This window comes from Mustela nigripes, chromosome 1, assembly GCF_022355385.1.
Source record: "Mustela nigripes isolate SB6536 chromosome 1, MUSNIG.SB6536, whole genome shotgun sequence".
Lineage (NCBI taxonomy): Eukaryota > Metazoa > Chordata > Mammalia > Carnivora > Mustelidae > Mustela > Mustela nigripes.
In genome coordinates, this window is record NC_081557.1 from 2,992,557 (window position 1) to 3,015,164 (window position 22,608).

Here is a 22,608-nt window from a genome sequence, read left to right on the forward strand (position 1 = left end):
GCAATTGCTGGATTGTATGCAAGTGCACGTTTCGTTTTGTAAGAAACGGCCAGCCCATCTCCCAGAGTGGTTGCGCCATCTTGCCTTTCCGCTGGCAGTGAGCGAGAGCTCCTGGCACCCTGCGTTCTCACCGGCATTTGGCATCAGCGTTCTAGATTTGGGCCACTCTGAAAGGTGTGCACTGCTATGTCATTTTGATTTGCGATTCCCTGATGATATATGATGTGAAGAACCTTTTTACATGCTTATTTGCCATCTATAGGTCTTCTTTGATGAGGTGTCTGTTCAGATCTTCTGCCCATTTGTTAATCGGGTTGCTTATTCCTTATTGTTGACTTCTAAGAGTTCTTTGTGTCTTTGGAGGCCAGTCCTTTGATATGTGTTCTGCAAAGAATTTGTCACTCGGTGGCTGGTCTTCTCTTGACAGTGTCTCTTGCAGAGCAGGCATTTTTGTGTTAATGAAGTCTTGCTCAGTAATTTTTTAACAAATAGTCACCACCAGACTTGGGTCATGCAGACACTCTCTTGTATTACCTTCTAGGAGTTTCTTGGTTTTGTGTCTCACATTTAAGTCAATGACCCATTTTAGGTTAAGTCTTTGTGAAAGGTTGTAAGGTCTGGGTCTAGATTCTTGTGGTGGTGTTGTTTTGCAGGCGCATGTCCTATTATTCCAGCCCTTTGTTGAAAAGTATGTTTCCTGTCCACCAAATGGCCTTTGCTCATCTATCAAAGATCAAATGACTGCACTGGTGTGGGTCTGTTTCTGGGCTCTGTCTTCTGTTCTGCTGATCGATTTGTCTAGTCCCTCACCAGTACCCAATTACCATGGTCTTACAGTAAGTCCTAAAGTCCGGTAGTACCAGTCCTCTAGGAGTACAGGTTTCAATATTGAGTTGGCTCTTCTGGGGCTTTTGCTTCCCTAGAAACTTGAGAGCTGGCTTGTCAGTAATCACGAAACAGACTCGGACGGGAATCCACTCCTTAGGTGCCACTCCTAAGTACGCACTGCCTACCAGGGAGCTTTGTGCATGGATGAAGAAATCACTTCAGAAAGTGAGGTGGCAGGGTAGAGCTGGCAGCTCTGGTGGCACCCGTGGTATAAAGGGCCTCGCAGTGTCCCATGTCCTGGTGAGTGTGTTCTGGGGCTTCTTTGGCTTCTTGGTGCCCTGGTTCATCCCTAAGGGCCCCACCGGGGAGTTATCATCACCACACTGATGACCTATTTGGTTTAATGCTCTCTTTTTTTTAATATTTTATTATTTATTTGGGAGAGTGAGAGCGCGAGGAGGGGCAGAGGGAGAGACAGAATCTCAAGCTGACTCCGCACTGAGCACAGAGCCCAATGCAGGGCCCGATCCCACAACTCTGATATCATGACCTGAGCCGAAATTGAGTCAGATGTCTAACCGACTGAGCCACCCAGGTGCCCCGGTTTTTTTGTTTTGTTTTGTTTTTGTTTTTGTTTTATTTCATTATTTATCTTAGCAGTTGTGCTGTCTTTTGGCGGATTGTAGTTCTGGCCTGACTCCACCCTCTTTGAACCATCTGGTACCTCAAGTAACAGTGGCTTGAGGAGGAAGCCCTGCTCCCTGGTGCTCACTCATTGCGGCCACAGAGAATTCTTCTAGATGCAAAATCACCTCCGAACCCACACCTTCTCTGACTCACCTCTTCTGGCCATCAGCTGGCTTACACGTCCACACTTGTGAATATCTTATTCTACAACATGGTATCCACTCCTGTCACTGTTTTACATTTTAATGATTTCTGTGCCTGCTTAACCTAAAGTATGCTGACTCTACAAAATGTTTGTGCACTCTTCTGATCTAGAGGGTGCTATTTGTTCAAGAAATACATTGCTCTCCCCCTTGGAACCTGGGGATTGACAAATGACTCTGGCCTGCCCGCAACACAGGAGTTAGGGAAGTGTCTAAAAACCATCCTGAGTCCGTGAGACTCCAGGGGCACAGTCAGTGGGAGGGCATGATCACAGGGAGTATTTGTCCCAAAGGAATTATGCTGAAGTGTATTTTCAGGATGCTTTTATTTCTGCCATCTTTTGGCCTAAAGTATTTTTCTGCTTCCTATGGAAAAAAAAAAATTAATACAGAAGATGGACCCCCAAACAAACAGGCCATAGAAGAGATGGAGACAGATCATGCAGGGAGAATAGGAGTATGAAAAGGTACCATGAGTGTGCTCAGTGAGATAAGAGGAGATATTGCATCCTTTAAGTTAGAACAAAAAAATATTCCTTTTTAAAATCACATTCACAAAACAAAATCAGAGCTCTTGAATTTAGAAATACCAGGGCAGATATGAAAATTCTGACAGGTGAACTGTAAGAGAAAACTGACAGGAATCTCCCAGAAAGAGAAGATATAGGAAATTAAAGAGGAAAGATAAATTGGAGGAAGGAATAAGGTTGCCTCCAAGAGAAAAGTAAAGCAAGGGAATGAATGGCCAAGACACAGTTGAAGGAGGCATTCCAGAATGTAAGGGCAGGAGGGTCCCCATGGAAAAGCCCCCCCCCCCCCAGCCTCCACCCAGGGACCCAGTGTGGGAGGTGAGGACAGAGCCACAAACAGTGCATGTCAGCACACCTCAGCCTGGAGGAGAGAAGCAGTCTGACAGGGCTCTCCAGCCTCTGGGTGGAAAGCAGGGAGCATACGGAGGTTCCACAGACATGATCGGGTCATAGATCCCCCCATAACAAACGGGGAAACTGAAGTAAGTGAAGCATACCCTTAAACTCCTGAAGCAAAATTCTTTCCAAACTAGAACTATGTGGCCCAGAGAATGTGTGTTCTGGAGTTACTATCCCATAAATATCAATTAGTTCAAGATGTTTGTTCAGGTCATCTATGTCTCTATACCGATTTTCTTGTCCAGCTGAATACAAAGGCATAGTCAGTGTCCTGCTGTATTAAATGCAGAGATGCCCAGTTCTTGTATTCCATCAAACTTCCCTTCAGTATACGGAAGCCCTGTGAACAGGTGCATAAATGTGTGACTGTTGTCCTTGTCATGAATTCCCTCATAGCGTTATGAAGCATCCCTCATTTCTGGTAATACTCTTTTCCTGAAGTCTATCTTTTTTAATAACAGCTTTATCCAGATATAATCCATGTCCGTAAAATTCAACCATTTAAGGCACCCAATGTGGATTTTAGTATATCCACAGAATTTTGCAACCATGTGCACAGTCTAATTTTAGAACATTTTGTTACAGAAAGAGCTCTCACTCCCATTGACAGTCATTCCTCACCCCCCCTTCCCCTTCTCTCTGCTGCTAGGAGTAACACCAGGAAATTTTGTGTGCAGGAACTGGTTTGAGCCTGTCTTCAGTTCTCTTGGGAATAGGCCTGGGAGGGGAGTTTCTGGGTCATCTCATATCTCTGTGTTGAACTTTCTGAGGAATTGCCAAACTATTATTCAAAGCGGCTGAAGTCTCCCTTGTGTGATATTAATATAGGCGCTCCGCCCATGGGAAACCTTGTGTTTGCTTTCAGCCTCTGTGTCTTTGTACCTAAAGTGCACACACAGCGTATTAGATCTTTCTTTGTAACCCATTTGTATAATCGCTACTTTTTACCTAGTTTTATCCCGTTCACATTTAATGTAATTATTAGTGCCTTTCAGTGTAGGCCCACCAGTTTATTTCTGTTCATCTGTTCTCTTGTCCTCTGCTCTTCTTGGATTATTTGACTATTTTTATTGTTTTACGATTTATTTATTTGAGAGAGAGAGAGCATGTGCTTGCACATGCAGGGGGCGGTGGGGCAGAGGGAGCCACAGACTCCCCGCTGAGCAGGGAGCCCAATGCGAGGCTCGATCCCAGGACCCTGAGATCATGACCTGAGCTGAAGGCGGGCGCTTAACCCACTGAGCCCCCCCCCCCAGTCACCCCTATTGACTACTTTTAGAACCCCATTGTAATATACCGCCTTTTTGCCATACTTTACGTTCTCTTTAGTGGCGGGCTCTGGGACTACAATATACATCCTTCACTTTTCAGTGCACTTAGAATTCATACTGCACAGTTCACAGGAAATATAACAACCTTGCAACCATGTAGGCGTGTGTGTCTCACTCCTGCCTTCACGTATGCTACAGTGTCATAGGCTTCACATCTACTGCCATTGTAAACCCCACAAGACATAATTTTTGCCTCAGTCACATCTATTTTTTAAATAAGAGGGGAAATTATCTTTAATACTTTACCTACGTATTTACCATTTCTGATATCCTCAGGCCTCTAAGATCTAATATCATTCCCATCCAGCTTGAAGAACTGCCTTTAACAGCAGGTCTGCTGGCAACAAATTCTCAAGGTTTTCGTTCATCTATAAATGTTTTATTTTACCTCCACTCTTTGAAGATATAGAATTCTAGGTTGGCAGTTGTTTTATTTATGCAGTTTAAAAGGATCCACAGTCTTGCCTCTGTGGTTTCTGATGTGAAGTTCATGGTCATCGAAATCACTGTTCTTCTTTAAGGAATGTGTCGTGCTTCTCTGGCTGCTTTAAGAGTTCCCCGTTTTACCTTTGGCTTTCAGCAGATTAGCTGTAATGTGCCTGGGTGAGACTTTCTTTATACTTACCCTGTTCGGGATTCAGTGAGTTGTTTTTGTTAATGTATTTTTTTAATTATTTCATTTATTTATTTGACAGAGAGAGAGAAAGCACAAGGAGGCAGAGCAGCAGGCGGAGGGAGAGGAGAATCAGACTCTCCACTGAGCAGAGAGCCCGATGCAGGGCCCAATCCCAGGACCCCAAGATCATGAGCCGAGCTGAAGGCAGAGGCTCAACCCACTGAGCCACCCAGGCGCCCCGAGGGTTTTTTTTTTTTTTTTTTTAAGACTTTATTTGAGAGCGAGCGAGCAGGGCTAGGTGTGGGGGCAGAGGGATATGCAGGCTCCCGGCTGAGCAGGGAGCCTGATGTGGGTCTCAATCCCAGGACCCTGGGATCCTGCAAGGCAGTTAACCTACTGAGGCACCAGGTATACCTTCACTTAGTTTATAAATCTGTAAATGTATGTCCTTCACCTGATTGGGAAAGTTTTCAGCCATCATTTTTTTTTTTAAAGATTTTATTTATTTATTTGACAGACAGAGATCACAAGTAGGCAGAGAGGCAGGTGGCAGGGGGCCGGGGGCGAGCAGGCTCCCTGCTGAGCAGAGAGCCCTATGTGGGACTCGATCCCAGGACCCTGAGATCATGACCTGAGCCGAAGGCAGAGGATTTAACCCACGGACCCACCCAGGTGCCCCTTAGCCATCATTTTTTTAAAATTCTCTTTCTGACCCACTTTCTCTCTTTGTTCTGGGATTCCAAATTCTTACCTTCTAGGACTTGAAATATTAGACATTTTGACATTGTCCCACAAGTCCTTAAGATTCTCTTCACTTTGGAAATCTTTCTCTCTTTCACTGTATTGGATAAATTCTGTTGATGTTTCTTCAAGTTCACTCTTTGCTCCACCATATCCATCTCACTATTAAGCACATCCAGTGCATTTCTTAACTTACAACATTGTCTTTTTCAGTTTTAACATTCTCACTTCTTTTTACATTTTTGTTTCTTGGATATTTCCTACCTTTTATGCAATAAGAGTGTACTTTCCTATACTGAGATGAGTATTGTTATAATGCTGCTTTAAATCCTTGTCTGATAACTCCAACATCTTAGGCATGCCTGGGATGATCAAGTAGGTTTTCACCATATCCTGAATATTGTAAAGGTTATGCTGTGACCATCTGGATTCTATTACATTCCTTGGATGAGTGTTGATGTTTGCACTTTAACTGGTAATTACCTTGGTTAGTCTCAAACCAGAAAGTGTCCAGCCTGCAGTAAGAGCAGCTCAAATTTAGGTTCAGGCGCTTTAGCCTCATCTGCAAGCTGTATTGGTCAGGCCTGTGCAGGCACAGTTCATACATGCATCAGAGATCTGGAGTTTACACATAGCACATGGAGCTGCTGTTCTCTGGCTCTCTCTTTTTTGGGATTCTCCCCTCACTTTGACAGCTGTGGCCACCCCACATTCCGTCCTCTTGATTTAAGCCAGAAAACCTGCCATTTTCCTTCAGAGCTTCAGGTGACCCGAATTACACTCTGTCCATGGCCCAAAGCTTCCAATTTTCCACTCCCATCCAAAATCTGCCTACCTCAGTTCACATCCCAGAGCTTTCATGGAGTTGTTCTTGTTTGTTTGAGTTTCAGGGTGAGGGGATTATTTTTTCCCAGACTGTGTTGCCTACAGAGGAGATGATCTCGGGGACTTTCTTTACCTTACCCCCCAACCTCCAGTTTTGTACCCAGACTCCCAGTTAAGTGTGCACATAAAGCCATTTCCAGGGTGCCTGGGTGGCTCAGCCAGTTAAGCACCTGACTCTTGGTTTCAGCTCAGGTCATAATCTCAGGGTCATGAGATCGAGCCCCACACTGGGCTCCAAACTGGGTGTGGAGTCCACTTAAGAGTCTCTCTCTCTTCCTCCCCACACTTGCTCTCTCTCTCAAATAAATATACCTTTTAAAAAGCCATTTTCCAATAAACAATGTCAACAAAAAAAATCTCTGCCAAATTCCCTTCATTGGGAAGCAACTAGAGAATATCCTTTACCAAAAATGAGGCTTTTTACCAAGTAACAATCAATATGTCCAGGGGTTGTGGGATTCAGGTGAGCCCAACACAAGACCAGACGGAAAGGAATCCTGGGGCACAGGATTAAAGTACACCCAACCCACACTGTGCCGAGAAGAGCAGAAGTCTTTGGGAGTGATTTCTTCAAGAAGATAAACTTAGCAAAATACCCAACATATCTGAAGATCTTGAAAAGAGATTTACATAATTAGGAAGCATTTGGATTGGAATTACTGTTAAGTACATAGAAAATTAAACCAACACACAAACAATAGAAAATGATTTCGCTCCAGGGAAAACATGCTGTATGGGAAAAAACAAAGTAATCATAACACACTACATGGCTTAGCTACAAATAGCTATACCGCCTGGTCGTGAGCTACATCCCGAGTGTTGATCCAGTTGGAGTTCTGACAGAACTATAACTCGGGTGTGGAAGTCCTGGGGGAGGAGAGGGAGCAATGGAAGAAAAGACCTGAATTAGTGATTCTCAGCCGAGGGGGATTCTGACCTCCCCATGGACGCTCGGTGATGTCTGGAAACACATCCAGTGGTCACGTTTGGGGGGAAGGGGATGTGGCCGGCAGCCAGCACGTGGAATCCAGGGATGCTCATCAATACACCCGTTGTGTGCTTGCACAACAGAGAACTGGTCCATGACTACAGGTCCATGACTACCGTTCAGAAACCCCGAGCAAGGTCATCGTTGGCCATAGTGATGTGTCAGCAGACGACATCTAAAATGTAAACACCAAGGAGCAGCTACATAAGTGTGTTGAGAGACACAGGGCTAGAGCAGGAGAAGTGTGCTGACGGCGGTGGGAGTGAGAAGGGCCCTGGGTGGCGCGTCCTCTGGGTTTTGTAGCAAGCCTTGTAGACCCGTCTCTTTAAGCCATGAGCATGTGAGTCTTCCATCTGGAATAACCATTTGAGTGGAAGAAGACAATGGTTTAGAAAAGCACAAAAGTGCAGAGGAAGGCTTGTCTTTGTGTTCTTCACAGAAGTTCTCTGAACTGTGGTGGACGCCGGGCTTGGCTTCTTGCCCTCCCCCAGGATGTGGCCCCACGTCTGTCTATAAGAATAATGAATGCGGGACGCCTGGGTGGCTCAGTTGGTTAAGCGGCTGCCTTCGGCTCAGGTCATGATCCCAGCGTCCTGGGATCGAGTCCCACATCGGGCTCCTAGCTTGGCAGGGAGCCTGCTTCTCCCTCTGCCTCTGCCTGCCATTCTGTCTGCTTGTGCTTGCTCTCGCTTCTCTCTCTATGACAAATAAAAAAAAAAAAAAAAAAAAAAAAAAAAAAAAAGAATAATGAATGCCCTGCCATTAACCAGATCTGTGGTTTGTAATGTTTCTTCGCAACTACAATCCCAGGAGCCTCCAGATTTGCGTTCACCTTCTCCAAACATGGCAGGAGGCTGTGGCGCACGCGTCCCCCAGGTGGCAGGGTCCGGCATTGCAGGCTCAGGCGCTCTGCGCAGTGTGCCGACCCAGGCATCTGAGGGAGCAGGGAACATTTCACCCGCTCAGTCTCTGTGGCTCTGGTCCCCACACACGCGGTTCACAGCATCTGTTAGGGCCGGTGGCTGGTTCCAAAGCCCCGTTATGGGATAAACTGAATTTCGAGTCTGTTTAAAGGCTGGGAAATTCTAAAGCAGGCTCTGCGCTTGCTCCCGTGCACACCCTGTGCTGGGGAAGAGACTGGAGCGGAGGATCCTGTCCTGCCTTTGGTCCTGGTCCCATGGGTTCCAAGTTGAACGGTGCTGCCTTGCATCTCTGCCTGCTCTTCTGGCAGGTGGGTAGTGGCACAGCACACGCATCTGGCACCGTGTGCCCTCCCTGTCAGAGGGCTCACTCGTGCACCTGTGACATCCACAAAAGCCCAGAGCCACACAGCCCATGGCCCTGACCTTGGTATGTTTCTCACTCCGGAGAAGAACTCCATCCAGAGCAGGGTGGGAAGATGGGGCTGGTTGAGGGGCGGGGGCACGGGGAGAGGAGAGAATGAGAGGCCCACAGTCAGAGCAGGCTTGAGAAACCAGTCCTTCTGTCCCACAGTAGGTGCCACTCTTGTCCTCACTAGGAAGCAGAGGCGGCTGGGAGTGCAGTTCTGTTTTGGGGGGCCCCGCCTGAGGAGGAACACCTGGGACTTGCCAGACAGGACTGCCGAAGGCAAAGACACTCCCCTGCAGATGGACGGAGGCAGGGTCTGGGGCACTGCCGGCACCCATCCTCCTGTAGAGGGGCTCCCTCAGCCCGTGCCTGGGTGCTCCCACTCCCCGGCCCCTCCTGCCTGGACCAGTTGGCTCAGGTGGCACTCAGCACAGCCGGGGTCACACTTGTTCACGGACTCGGGTGTGGCCAACCCCCCTGAGAACGTGAGCTGCAGAGAGGACAGGGACAGACCGCCCGCCAGGATCACCCCTTATGTCCTGGCTTTTAGTGGGTGCTCTGAGCAACAGTGGTGGATGACGGAACGAGCAACGTCACTTCCCTGGGGCACGTACAGGAAAGGTGGGGTGGGGAGGGGCGTCATTTGTCACCAAGAACAGCTGCGACATGCCCCCCACCATGAGTCCTCCTGCTGAGTGCTCCGAGGCGCTCCGGGAAGAGTGCGCCCCTCACTGGTGCGCAGACCTGGATACACAGGTGTGAGGACGGTGAGAAGTCACCCAGCCTGGTGACGTCTCTGCCTGAGGCGACCTTGCACTTGAAAGGTTTTTAGGGAATCCGCAGCGGGAGCAAGCACAACACGGGGCTGTCGGTTGTGGGGTGGGCCGGGCCCTGGGTTCTTCTCAATTGTTCTTTGCAGTGGGGGCTTTTCTTTCTCGGAGGACAGTGCATGGGGTGGCCACGAACTCCACCACCTGTGGGTTCACTCCCTGTGCTGCCCTCCCCCCACCCCGTGCCCGGCACACCTCCCGGGGCTGTGGGGACAGCAGGTGCCCGAGCCCCCTCAGGACAGGGCCAGTTCACCAGGCCGGGGGTGTGCAGCCCCAACACCTGAGATCTCCCTCCCTCTGTACTGGCCGTGGTCCGGCCTGTCTTCGTACCCGCCCCGGGGCAGTGGTGGGAGCAGACAAAGCAGGTCTGCCATGGGACCTAGCTCTGGGAGGTGCAGTCGTGCCTCTGCCTGCTGATGCCATGGGGACAGAGGGAGGTCAAGAGACAGGCCTCGGGGGGCGCCTGGGTGGCTCAGTGGGTTGGGCCGCTGCCTTCGGCTCAGGTCATGATCTCAGGGTCCTGGGATCGAGTCCTGCATCGGGCTCTCTGCTCAACAGGGAGCCTGCTTCCTCCTCTCTCTCTCTGCCTGCCTCTCTGCCTGCTTGTGATCTCTGTCAAATAAAAATAAAATCTTTAAAAAAAGAAAAAAAGAGAGAGAGACGGGCCTCGGGCAGGAGGTCAGCAAACACCTGAGTGGCCACGATGGGGGCCTCATCTTGGATCCCTGGATAAGCAGGGCAGGGACCTGGAGCCCTCAGTGCCTTGTCAGCCAAGCTTTTACGCCTTTTCCAGCCCCCCTGGTAACTGAGGAGGGAGGAGGGAGCACCTGGAGGAGATGGGCCATTTTGTGTGTTCCCCAAATATGTGAGAAACAATTAGTGTTTCCCCTTAAGTGTGAAAATGGAAAGCTGTAGGGCCACACCCTGGACCCTGGAAATCTGTCTGGCGGCCAGGAATTTCGTCCCAGCCCTGCCCAGAGTGAGCACCTCAGTGCCCTCGGGGGAGACCGGAGTCCGTCGTAGCCGCCGGCAGCTGGGAACTGCCCCGCACGGTGCGATGCCCCCATCCAAGCCACGGTCAGGGGGCCTGCAACCCCCACGGCTTTGATTCCAAAGCCACAGTGGCTTCACGCTGTGAGTCTGCTGACCGTCCGTCCGTCTGTCGGTCCGGAGGCAGGGCTATTGCCGCCCAGGGGTGGGTGCTGTTCCCTTCAGCCCCCGCGGCTCCAGACCCACAGCCCCTGTCTTCCCGCAGGTGAACAACGAGAACGTTGTCAAGGTCGGCCACCGGCAAGTCGTGAACATGATCCGCCAGGGAGGGAACCACCTCGTGCTCAAGGTGGTCACGGTGACCAGGAATCTCGACCCGGACGACACCGCCAGGAAGAAAGGTGCCCGCCCTGCCCTGCCCCTGCGCTCCAGCCTCCTGTGCTTGGACACACTCAGGTGCCCCCCACACCTCCTCCCGCTGGGGGGCCAGCCCTCTCGGAGGAGGGGAAGCAGCCGCAAAGGGAGGTGCCTGTGGGCTTGCGTCCGGACACAGGTGGCAGCACGCACGGCCGTGCTCAGCAGCGAGGGCCTGGGGGGGCGTCCGCACACATACGAAGCCCACGGCCTTGCCGTGATGAGGGGGTGGCAGCCAGGGAGGGGCTGCGAGGCTGCTGGAACTGTCAGTCCCGTTAGTCACTGGCAGGCACAGCGCAGACAGAGCTGAACCGGCCTCCCCTCCGCGGATTTCTCGCTCAGGGAGGGCAGGTGGTCCCGGCCCAAGTGGAGCCTCGCTGCGTGACCACTGCTGCTCCCCAGCGTCGGCGGGACGCCCGCCTGCCCACAGGGCCGCCGGCTCCCAGACTGTGCAGGAAGCGTGGGGGAGGGGCAGGCAACAGCCTGGCCGGGTCCTCACATCTCTGTCTCTCCCGTCTGCCCCTCAAGCTCCCCCGCCTCCCAAGCGTGCTCCAACCACGGCCCTCACCCTGCGCTCCAAGTCCATGACCTCGGAGCTGGAGGAGCTCGGTAAGAGTCGCCCGTCTGGCCCGCCCCGCCCCGCGCTGTCGCCAGCACCTGGGACGCAGTGGGACCAGCCTCCGCGCAGCCTCAGGCCATGCATGGCCTTTGCTCGCTTGCTTGCCCTGGTCTCTGCCCCTGAAACCCAGGAATGGCATCGGGTTCCTGTGTGTGGGCGGCTCCCACATTGGCATCTCCGTGGGAATCCTGCTGGCTTCGGGGGTGGTTACTAGTTCCGCCTTTTCCTCTTTTCGGCTCATCTAACATTGTTTTGTTTTGAATTTTTGGGCCTCTCACTAGTGGACAAAGGTAAGCTGCTCTACAGTGTTGCCTAAACAGCTCCCCTGCTATCTAGGCTTCCCCCACCAGCCCCAACCGAACTCTGCCTTGCTGGTGCTCTGTGCACGGCTGGGTCAGAAAGCTCCGTCCCCAGGGTTTGACGTAGACAGTGGTGGGGCGGACAGGCTTGGCAAGCTGCACCGGGGGTAGGGAGCTCCTGGCGTCTTCTAGAAGGTCTGCAAAGAACAGGAAGGCTGTAGCGATTGTCCCCGCCGGACAGACAGGGACGGGCATGCAGAACGTCGTGGGCCCTGAGTCCAGTAGCACTGGTGGCTGCTGGGGGAGGGAGGACCCTGGAGCCGGTGTGGGCTGCCTGGATGCTGGCTAAATGTCATGCTTGGGCGTCACCATGGAGCCCAGGGACACATTTGGAAGGAGGCTGGCTCTGACCACACGGAACTGGCGAGTGGGCTGACAGGCTCACTCTGCAGAGAATGCGGAGAGGCCCTCGCTAGGTGCTAGAGGGAGCATCTGCGCACGGGACGTGCCCCTCAGGCCTGGCAGACCCAGCGGGGTGACATCTGAGCACCCCTCACTGGTGTTGAACCGGACACCAGTCCCACCTGATCCCAGCCTTCATGGAGGACATTCGGGACCCTCCCTCCCAGGAAGGACAGAGCAGCCCTTCTTCTTTGGAGCATTCTCGGGGCGGGGGGGGGGGGGTCTCCCCCGTCCACACTGGGTGCAGTACTGCAGCCAGACGGTCCTTCCCCGGCCCTGGCTGCCTCCCAGCCATCACCCCTCAGCAGTCACTGAGGCCTAGCCTTCCAGAAACGAGCACCCCTGCCATGGTGCTGCCCACCTCCGCCAGGAACGGGCGGCCCCCACAAGCCCCGCTTCTCCTGGCCCCCTTTCTGACCACATCCTGTCCTTCCAAGCCAAGCTGGCCGGGAAAGCCCGACCATCCCCACACAGCTGGCCTGCCCCGGGGCAGGGGTGCCAGCAGAACCGCTGCCTGTCCGTTACAGCCAGACAGCACGTGCCGCCCCACCTCCTCCAAGGGGCCCCAGTGTCTCATGGCCCGTGTCTCCCCCATGCGGGGTCGTGGGGCTCCTGAAGTCGGCTTCCGTGCTCACTCACATGCCTCACTGGCACAGTGCGGGCAGAGGGCAGGGAGCTCAGTGTAAAGTATGCCCCGAGACAGTGCCTCATCCGTGGCTAGGAAGCAGGTTTACCAGCTGGACGTGTCAGGTGGGGAAGGTCACCCCATCCCCGGGTTCCTGGGGAAGCCATGAATCGAGCTCTCCAGAAACCCCGGCCTTCCGAGTCTAACCCCAGTGAGCTGCAGGTGAGGGTCAGGCGCCCCCGAGCCAGGCCCCCGGGGAGCGCCGCCGTCTCCAGACTCATGCTCCGCTTTCTGTTTGCAAGCCTCCATCCGGAAGAAGAAGGGTAAGGGGCGAGCCCGGTGTCTGTCCCCAGCCCCCACCCGCATACCCTGTGGACAAGAACCCCTCTGTGGCTGTTGGCGTGGCGTTTAGACTGCCGTGACCTCGCGTTGTGTCCTCCCTGTGCCGGGGCCACGGAGGGGCCCAGCTCCGGACCCTGTCCTGTTGCAGTCTGTCCTGTCTGCTTTGCTTCTCCCATTGTGGCTCCTCGCCCCTCCGCGTGTTGTGCGTCCCCCCAGAGCTGTGTCCTCACCATCATCACTGGGAAGGCCGTGGGACCCTCGGGCTGTCACGGCTGGGCCTGCCCTACCGGCCAGCAGCCTCTATGCTGTGTCCAGGCCACGGCCTCTCACCGCAAGCAGCCGAAAGCAGGCCAGCAGAGCCCCTGGCTCTCCCAGAGGGCCGCACCATGCTGTGTTTGAGCTGGCAAGAGGAGGGAGCCAACAGGCGTGGGGTGGGGCACGGTCACCGTGCTGTGAACAGCAGAGACACCTGCCCCACGAGGGCCCCGATGGACTCGGGGCCCCTCCTTCCCCAGCATCCACGTTCTGGGGTATTTCTCACATGGCTGCTAGAGACAACCACCCCAACAACTAAAAGCAGAGTAATTTCAAAACTGCTTTTGGGGGTGGGGGAGGGTGCAGAGTGGACCCCGTCACATGGCCCTAGGCACTGAGGCAAAGGCACAGGGCCGTATTCTGAAGGCTGGAATCAAGGGGTGTGTCTGAGAATCCAACAGGGCAGCATCTGGGGGCAGGATCGCAGGTCCTGGAGTGCCAAGACAGAGCGCCGCCTTTCTCCCCTCTCCGGCCTCCACCCCCCGCCCCCAGAGGCTGCCCTGGAAACTCCCAGGGTCACCGTGTCAGCCGTGCGGCAGGTGCCCAGGACACAGAAAGCATCCTGGGACTGCATCTGTCCCCGAGCGCCCCTTCGGTGCAGGCCATCACTTGCTGTCTGCCACACCATCCTAAAGAAGGCCCCCGGCTCCCAGGAGCCACACTGCGTGGCAGAGCCGGCCGAGGAAGTCCTCTGCACCCTCCAGGCCCCATCCACTTTGCTCTTCTCCTCCAGCAGCCAGACACTCCACACTGTGGGAAAAGACAAGTCACGGTCCTACGGCCAGCATGGCCCAGAGGAGAATCAACACCGAGGACAGGCAAGGGACCCACCTTGCTTTCCAGAGCAGAGAAGACTGGATGCAATTCGAGACTGAGTGCCCCGCCCCCTATTTCCTGACCCTGGCCAGAGCAGGAGGCAAGTGTGCGCACAAGACCCCAAAGGGCCCAGCGGCCATGGCCCACCCCGCTCCCAGGGCACTGTGGGGAGCAGTGCAGAGCTCTGGGGGCCCGTGCCCACGGACAGTCCAGCCTCACGCAGCCGGGAGCATCAAACTTCGGTGGGCATGTAGAGAAGCTCCTGCCCCACTACACTCTTGTGGGAGATTGGGCTCACCTCCTGAGAAGCATTCTCCAGCCTCCAGAGGGGCCGTGTGCATCAGAGGAAAGCCAGGCCTTTACATCACACTGGTTGAATACTGTCCCCCAAATCCACATCCAGCTAGAACCCAGGAAAGGGACCCTATCTGGAAGCAGGCCCTTTGCAGATGTAGTCATGATGAGGCCATACTGGACTGTGACCTCAAAGGAGAGGCAGAGAGACGCAAACAGGAGGCCGCAGAGGCCGAGCTCGGAGGGGCCAGGAACGAACACTCGGAGCCCCGGGACCTGGAAGAGGAGAGAAGGATCGTCCCCGGAGCCTCCAGGAGGAACCATCCTGCCGACACCTTGATTTAGGGATTCTGGCTTCCAGACTGATGGAGAATAAACTTTTGGTCCTGAACTGGGCACAGCAGTTCTAGGAAACTGTCGCAGCTGTGAGAAGCCCCCAGCCCCTCCAGGCTGACGCCTGCTGTTTCCAGCTCCTCGTCTCAAGAACCCCTTGCTTTTGTCCTCCAGTGTTTCCAGGACCTGCCCGAGTCCCCAGATAGCGTGATTGTGGGAACAAGGGTGAACAGGCCACCAGGAGAGTCCCCAGCCCCAAGGAGCTCTGGGTGAGAGCCAGGCTGGATGGTGGGACCGGCCTCACCATGGCCTCCCAACCTACCGGCACCTCTGGCTGCACCCACAGACCCATCCCTTGGAAGGCAAAAGATGCCTGGGGGCCCTCGGGCCAGGAACAGCCCAGCTGGGGTCAGAGCGGCCCTCCCCACGCTACACCTCCTGAGGAAACTGAGCCCGAGGGGGTCCAGCTGGCCGCGGCTGCTGTCAGCCTCGGGCTGGTGGGGTCTGCATTTCCTCTTGTAGACGGGCTCCTGCCCAGGGTCTCACCCGAGGTCTAGCTCGTGGGGCGTGGGCTTCTGCAGTGGGAGGGCTCAGGGCCCACGGGGTGACTCGTGGTAAAGCCTGCCTGCGCTTAAGGGTGTGCTCCAGGGCGAGGTGGCAGGGACCCCTGATGCTCTGGCCCTCCCTGCTCTGGTTCCCACGGCGCCCTCGTCACTGTGCTGCCAAACCCGCCCCTCCCCCCAGAGCACACTCGTCCCCTCGCCGGGCAGCTTGCCCTTGATGGACGGTGAGCATCTCCCCGTCCTCTAAGACCACAAATGTGCTTAGAAGGTTATAGTACAGCACCTCATCAGCACTCCCCCAGCCAGTTTTCTAAGATTTGCCAGTTTTCAGTTTTCAGATGTGTCTGCAGGACTGTTTTCAGCCAGAGTATCTCATTTTAGGACCGCAGGGGGCTGGACTCACTAATCCTTTTCATCCGGAGCCCCTGAATAGAGACCCAAACCCCAGCTTTTGTCACTGAAACACAATAATCCTGAGCCTCACAGCCCTGGCTTGTGGCCTGGTAGAGAAGCCTCCAGAGACGCAGGGCCGAGTGGTCCCAAGTCGGGTCCTGAGCCAGGCGGGCAGCTCCCTTGGAGACCAGAGCCAGGAGGGGACCCAGGCCCCCTGGGGAAGCATGTCTGCACGAGTCACAAGCCACGCTAAGTGGCTCTTGCCGAAGCAGCAGTGACTCCCAGCCTTGCCCTGACAAGCCCACGTGCTCTGCTGTGCTGGCTCCAGAGGACACCTGGGCGGAGGGAGGAGGACCCGGCTCGCCACACAGACGAGGCTATCTGCTCAAGGTGGCCCTCGTCGCGGCTGAGTGTGGTGCGCACAGGGCCCTGACCACCAGCAGCTCGACCAGGCAGACCATGATGGCGATCCTACATGTCCACTGCCCACCAGGGCCGAAGGTGGGGGCACAGAGGCTGGATGACCCCAGCTAGAGCTCCAGCCCCCACCACCTGGTCGCTGGCTTTTACCTGCATGACCTTCAGCACCTCAGGTCCGGATTGTTCCAGGTTCTCATTAGGGTTAGAAGTGAGGCATTCAGAATTTCCACCAGGGACGATTCTTAACATGGGCCTGGCCTCACCTTGACGTGCCCAGCATCCAAGACTTATTTTTTAGGGTGACTGCCATGTGCCCGGAAGCTTCACGATCAGTCTGCCACCTGCATATTTGGGGCATGTGAAGATCCCTGGTGGCACCCCAATACCGCACAGGGGACCCGCAGCATGTGGGGGCAAGGGAGTTCAAACCAAAGCAAGAGCTAGAAACAGGAGGCTCGCCAAGGTTCTGCCGGTTAGCTCTGCATCCCAGGACAGCGCCCTGCCCCAGGCTCCCTGCTCGATGCAGCCAGACGCACCGCCAGTGCCCCACCTGCGGGGCTGCCCACAGGAGGACTGTGGGGCTCCAGGTTCCAGAGGTCCAAGAGGGAGCCTCAGTGAGCTGTGTGGGCTACGGTGAAGGCGAGACCCACAGACGGGCTCGCAGCTCCGAGGACACCCGAATCCCTGCACCTGAACGGAAGCAAACCGACAGCCATCACGAGGGCCGGCTTCCAGGCACAGGCCCACGAGGATCAAGGAGGCTAACCAAGCACCACCAGACCACCGACCGTGAGCGGCCCGAGCCGTGGTCAAGGGCGTGCAGCCCGGCTGACAGGCCGCAGAAGCGAGTTAGAGCCCAGCCGCAGAAGGAGTCCTGCCCCAGACCAGAGTGCGGACAGCTTCCGGAAGGAAGCAGCTTTCCAAGATTGTGGGGTGTGCACAGCACAGCAGAGGGAGGAGGGCAGGAGAGAAAGGAGAAGGGGCAGCAGCTGTGGGGGGCAGGGGAGGAGTGGCATTTCGGTGGCCCTGAGCACTGGTGAGGCCAGGACAGCTCCAGGAGCCATGAGGAGGAAGGTGGGCTGGGGACAGAATGACCCAGACGTGTGGGTGTCTCTGACCAACTCCCTAAAGGACCAAGGCTTACCAGCGTCCCCAGCACCCACGCGGAGCAGGAAATGCCCTCGGCAGGCCTGCCCAGACCACAGGGCAAGACAGAGGGAAGGAGCGGGTCTTCACACGGGAGACGCAGGCGTGAGTCTGTGTCGTGGGCGGGGGGGCCTCCCTGAGGCCCCTCTGCCTGAACCCTGGGCTCGTGGCTCAGTGGCAGGTGACCTGGGACAGGGTCCTGGCCAGGCACAGGCGTCTTCCATGCTTTGCAGGCCCCAGACTCTCTGGCACATTCTCTTGCCCCTCCTTTTCACAGCCTCTTAAAAATGTGAACAGCCTGCATGCACCGAGAGCAGCAGGCAGGGTTTGACCCCAGGGCCACAAGGTGCTAACCCAGGACACAGCTCCGGAGTCAGGACACAGCTCCGGAGTCAGGAGCCTTGTGAGCAGCTACCCGCAGATGTTGGAGTCTCACCCGTGTGTGCTCTGGGTGGCTGGGCTGGCCCTGGTGGCTGCCTGCCAGGCCCCCAGGTACCCCCCCCTACATACCCACTCCCTGGTCTGGGGCTCTGAAAATGTTGGGGTTCTGGGGAAGTTTTCCAGGGGGCTAGCTCCTCTGGGAAGTCCCCATTACGAGTAGCTGTCCCACCCAATGGGAATGACTTGACGCCCAGAGATCCCGTCTGCTCCAACACTCACGTGCTGACCTCACAGCTCAAGGCGGGGGCAAGGCCCCAGGGGCCTGGGTCTTTGCGATGGTATGCACTTTGTGGGGCATCACGAGGCCACCAAAAAGGTTGAGGAGGCTCGGAGGCCTCAGACTGTGGCCTTGCTAGCCTTGGGGGAGCAAGGAGAGTGCTGTGCCTAACCAGGTTCAAAACAGGCTATTCCCACCAGGCGCCCCTCACACTGGCTTCGTGCTAACATGGCGACAATCTTCCTGGAAGGGTGGCTGGGGTGGGCCCCACTGAAGACACTTGCTCTGCACGTCTCAGGCAGCCTCCAGATAAAACTGGGCGTCAGGGCAATTCTGGAATGTTTTCAAATCTGAAGCTTACAAGTTTAACCAAAACAGTCAAAAATTTTTTAGTTTATAGTTTTCTTAAGCTTTTAATTTATAAAAATCACTTATAACTAATGCTTTACTTTCTTTTTCACAAAGAAATGAGCATGTGGTACTCTTGGGAAATCGGGTCTTGCCCAAGCAGCAAGGGCTCGGCCTCCGGAGCCGGCCCCCCAAGCAGCCCCTGAGCCGGCCCCCCGAGCAACCCCTGAGCCGCCCCCAGAGCCAGCCCCCCAAGCCCGCCAGCGTGGCCCGCCTGGCTACGCGGCCTACCTGGCTGCACCCACTGCCTCCAGCCCTGGGCCGTAGGGCTTACACCCCAGCAACTGCATCTTGCTACAAAGCAGCCTTGCCTCCGAGCTCTTAACAAGATTCCTGACACTGGTTTAGTTCACACGGTCAAGAGTAAGTCCCATCGGCACGAATCCAGGCGGCTCCAGTGAAGATGTGACTTTCAGGGAGTGTAGGGGCCCCAGGGACTGCGGCTGCGTCCAGTCTGTGTGCGCCGCCCTGGGGTGACGGTGTGCGTGCATGAGGCAGACCGACGCGTGCGTGCCCCACGCCGGGGCGCTGTGCACCTGCTTGCATGGTCAAGGCCGGAGCAGGGAAACGGCTGCGCACGTGTGCAGGGCACCTTGCCAGAGGCAGGCCTGGTTGTTTCAGGGGCTCCCCACTGACTGCTGTTCCCACCACCATTTCCATCGCAGATAAACCCGAGGAGATAGTCCCGGCCTCCAAGCCATCCCGCGCTGCTGATAACGTGGCCATGGAGTCCAGGGTGGCCACCATCAAGCAGCGGCCCACCAGCCGGTGCTTCCCGTCCGTCTCAGACATGAACGTGAGTGGCCATGCCCCGGGGGATGGCGCTCATGCGCTCTGGGCTGTGTGGACAGGGCGCTCCTCGGTGTCTCCCGGACTCGGCCACCTGTACTCGGCCTCCGTGCCTCGTGGCAGGTCCGAGTGTCCCAGTCACAGCCCCTTAGTGCCTTCTCAGAACCCAACTCACAGTGAGTCACTCGCTTTCCCCTAGTCTCGTCTTAGACCGTCACCCGCAAACACCACTCACCGGATAGGACAGCCTTGCACGGCGCACACTCAAACAGCAGCAACTGCTAGTGAGGACAGCGGACATGCTCACCCCGGCACCCCCATCATCTCCAGAACCCCACGGGGGCACTCCCAGGAGTTCCAGGCGACCTCCCCATGCAGGACGAGCCGTCCCGCAGGACGCGCCCCATCCTTGCTGCCGACCTTGTTTGCAGCCTCGGCTGTGTCTCAAGTGCCACCCCCTCCCCTCCCCGGCCCCAATGCTCTCCAGCCTGGTCTTGGGCTCCAGAAAGCCAGGCAGATGCCCCCGGGGGGGGGGGGGGCGCGGTGGGTAGGAAGACCTTCTGGGGCCCTGAGCACAAGATTTGCAAGAGCCCACAGCCGTTACCCCCAGGCTCAGAGTCGCCCTCCGATGCCGTGGGCTGGAGGCAGCGCTGTACAGACGGGTAAGGGGCAGGTGGGCTGGGAGCTGCTCAGGCACCTGCTCCCAAGTGAAGGAGGTAAGCCCTAGCTGCCTGCTGCGCCGGCCCAGCTGCTGCAGCCTCTGTGCCCGTGCGGCCCGGGAGCGCCGGGGCAGCCCAGCAGCTGGCTCAGTCACACCAGCCCCTGGCCGCCCCTCCCGTGCTGTGGAGAAAGACCGAGCTCCTGCGCTGGCCGCCACTGTGTGCATTCTGCTCTACGCAGCATCGGCCCGGGCCCCTTCTCTCGGGCTGGTTGGCCAGACCACGGCTCCACGGAGCACGCTGGCACTTAGAGAGCAGGAGCCGATGGGCGGTGTTCGGGGAGAGTCTCTCCGGGGTCCCTGAAGCTGGTGCATCTCATCAGCCTCCGCTGGACGCAGCCTGCTGCTGGGAGCGGCACACGAAGCCAGACGACAGCTGCCCACTGCCCGGGGCTGCTATGACACCCTCTGGGCCCGGCTGCCATGGGCGGAGCTGGGAGGGGCCCCCCTCACTCTGGGTTCTCTGGTTTGCAGTCCGTGTACGAACGACAGGGGATTGCTGTAATGACGCCCACGGTTCCCGGGAGCCCGAAAGGCCCGTTTCTGGGCCTCCCCCGAGGTACGATGCGAAGGCAGAAATCAATAGGTAAGAAGCGCAGCCTACACTCACAGAGGTTCCCCTTGGCTCTCAGAGAAGCCCTCGGAGCCCCCAGGGCAGAGCCGACCCCCAGGCCACCCCCAGGGCCACTCACCAGGGCCCTCCGAACGCCCCAGCAGACTGGAACCCTTCTACCTGCTGGAACAAAGTCCAGCCTTGCAAATGCACGATCTGTGCTAACACCAGCAGGGTGAAGGGGCCCATGTCAGGAGGGAGGCAGGGGGCAGACTGGGGTGGTCTGGGAAGCCCCCTCCCTCATCCCACCGGGGTCAGCGGCAGGCGGAGGGGCCCTGCTCAGTGCAATCCTCACGTTCCCTGCGTTGTCTGGAACGAAACCGCCACGTTTCTCGGGGCGAGCTCAATGGAACACTTCCGGGGGTGGGGGGGCCGGGTTCTAGAACTTGGATAAACCAGTGTACCTGTGTCATAGAAAGCCACCTACCTCCTTGTTAATGTCCCAGTGACACCTACTGATGCTTCCAGGCCAGGTGACTGTGACCCTGCCAGGCAGCCCCTTTGTGAGACAGTCCAGCACTGTCTTTACCACGTAAATTCTCAAAGGAGCTGCTACTGCTGGACACCAGTGGACGCGGCCATCCCAGGCCAGCCCTTGGGGACGCCATGGGGTGGTTTCTGGGAGTACCCCTGCGCTGTTGTTTGGGGCCCTGGCTCCTTTGTCCCCAGTGTGCGGTGGCTCACAGGCAGTGATCCAGTAGTGACCGTGGTGGCATCTGGCTCCTAAAACTCGCCCTCCCAGGTGCACAGGGCCACCGCCGAGTAGCACAGATGCCGTGTTATGTCCCTGGCTCTGTACCTGGTTAATAACAATTGATTTCCTCCTGTCAGACAGCAGAATCTTTCTATCAGGTCAGTGAACCTTACAGTTTGGAATCTGTGATCTGAATGCAACCCCTACACTTACTCTATAAGGCGTATTCTTAAATTATTACTCCTTGGGAACACCACTGTCAGGCAACCCATGTGTAGCAAATGGTCAAGAAGGCCTTTTAGCGATCCGTCTGTCCGATGCCAAAACACCCTCCCACAGGAGTACGTTAAATTGGGAATACCCTTATCGAATGGAAAAGTTCATTGGAATAAATTATTGTAGTTTGTCCTAGAAGATTTTTTTTTATGTGAAGTAATTCATTCTGTTACCTCTTTGAGCACCTGCATGCCGCCAGCGTGAGACCCGAGTCCCTCCCATCTGTGTGTGTGTGTCCCTTCCCGTCTCCGCGAGTGCGTTCTGTTGATGTTTCACTGTCTCAGACCGTGGGAGAGAGTCTGTAAGCCCTGCCCAGTTGACCCGCACAGAGAAGCCAGACCCAATGAGGCCAGATGCCCGCCGGCACCACACCAGGCCCCCCGGCACACTCGTACCCAACAGGTGCTGCTCCACTACGTCAGGTCCTGGGGGCACCCTGACTTGCTACCACGTCTGCCGAATGCTGACCCGGGTTAGCGGTGACGGTGGAAAGTTCCTGGCCCCTCAGCCCAGCACAGAGGGTCTTAGGATGACCCAGAGGGGCTCCTGAGGCCAGTGGCCCAGGGTTTGCTCCAGAAGCGGCTCCTGGCTGGGGCTGGGGTCTTGAGTTAGAGAGGACTCCGGACCCCCTCCCCTCACAGGTGTGTCAAAGAGCCAGAAAGGCCTTCTCTGCCTCACAGCTGTCCTCCTAAGGGACCCCCAATGCCCTCAAGGCCCCAGGTGACAAGCGGGCTCCTGTCACTTGGTCAGGGCCAGCTTTTGGGCCCCTCAGCAGCAGCACCATCCACGTCACACGGGCCTGGCCAAGCCCAATGGGACAGATGCTTCCCGCCCCAGCCCAGCCCCCGCGTGTTCACGTGCACCCACGTGCTGGCACGCGGCTTGTGGCCCTGGGTACCTGCCCCGCCGCGCGCATCCCTCCCCGCGGCTGCTCTGGGCGCCGCACACAGAACACCTCAACAGCACGCACTCAACGCCTCCCAGCACCTTTCTCTTGTTTTCTTTTCTTTCCCGGTTTCCTGTCTTTTCCTTGGGGGGCTCGGCTGGGCCACGT

General features: G+C 56.1%; 1 protein-coding gene across 9 annotated transcripts in view; it reads left to right on the forward strand.

Moving 5' to 3' along the window:
• Positions 1 to 22,608, forward strand: part of SHANK2 (SH3 and multiple ankyrin repeat domains 2) — a 453,945-nt gene that overhangs the window by 415,250 nt on the left and 16,087 nt on the right. For 6 of the 9 annotated variants that reach the window (XM_059399020.1, XM_059399024.1, XM_059399027.1 and 3 more), the window contains 5 exons: positions 10,623 to 10,758; positions 11,300 to 11,380; positions 19,130 to 19,260; positions 20,446 to 20,557; positions 21,416 to 21,436. In XM_059399020.1, coding sequence (XP_059255003.1) covers positions 10,623 to 10,758; positions 11,300 to 11,380; positions 19,130 to 19,260; positions 20,446 to 20,557; positions 21,416 to 21,436 — 481 coding nt within the window. Of the gene's footprint in view, positions 1 to 10,622; positions 10,759 to 11,299; positions 11,381 to 11,671; positions 11,681 to 13,078; positions 13,100 to 19,129; positions 19,261 to 20,445; positions 20,558 to 21,415; positions 21,437 to 22,608 lie in introns of all 9 variants that reach the window. The other 3 variants (XM_059399036.1, XM_059399001.1, XM_059398992.1) reach the window with 3 other exon arrangements.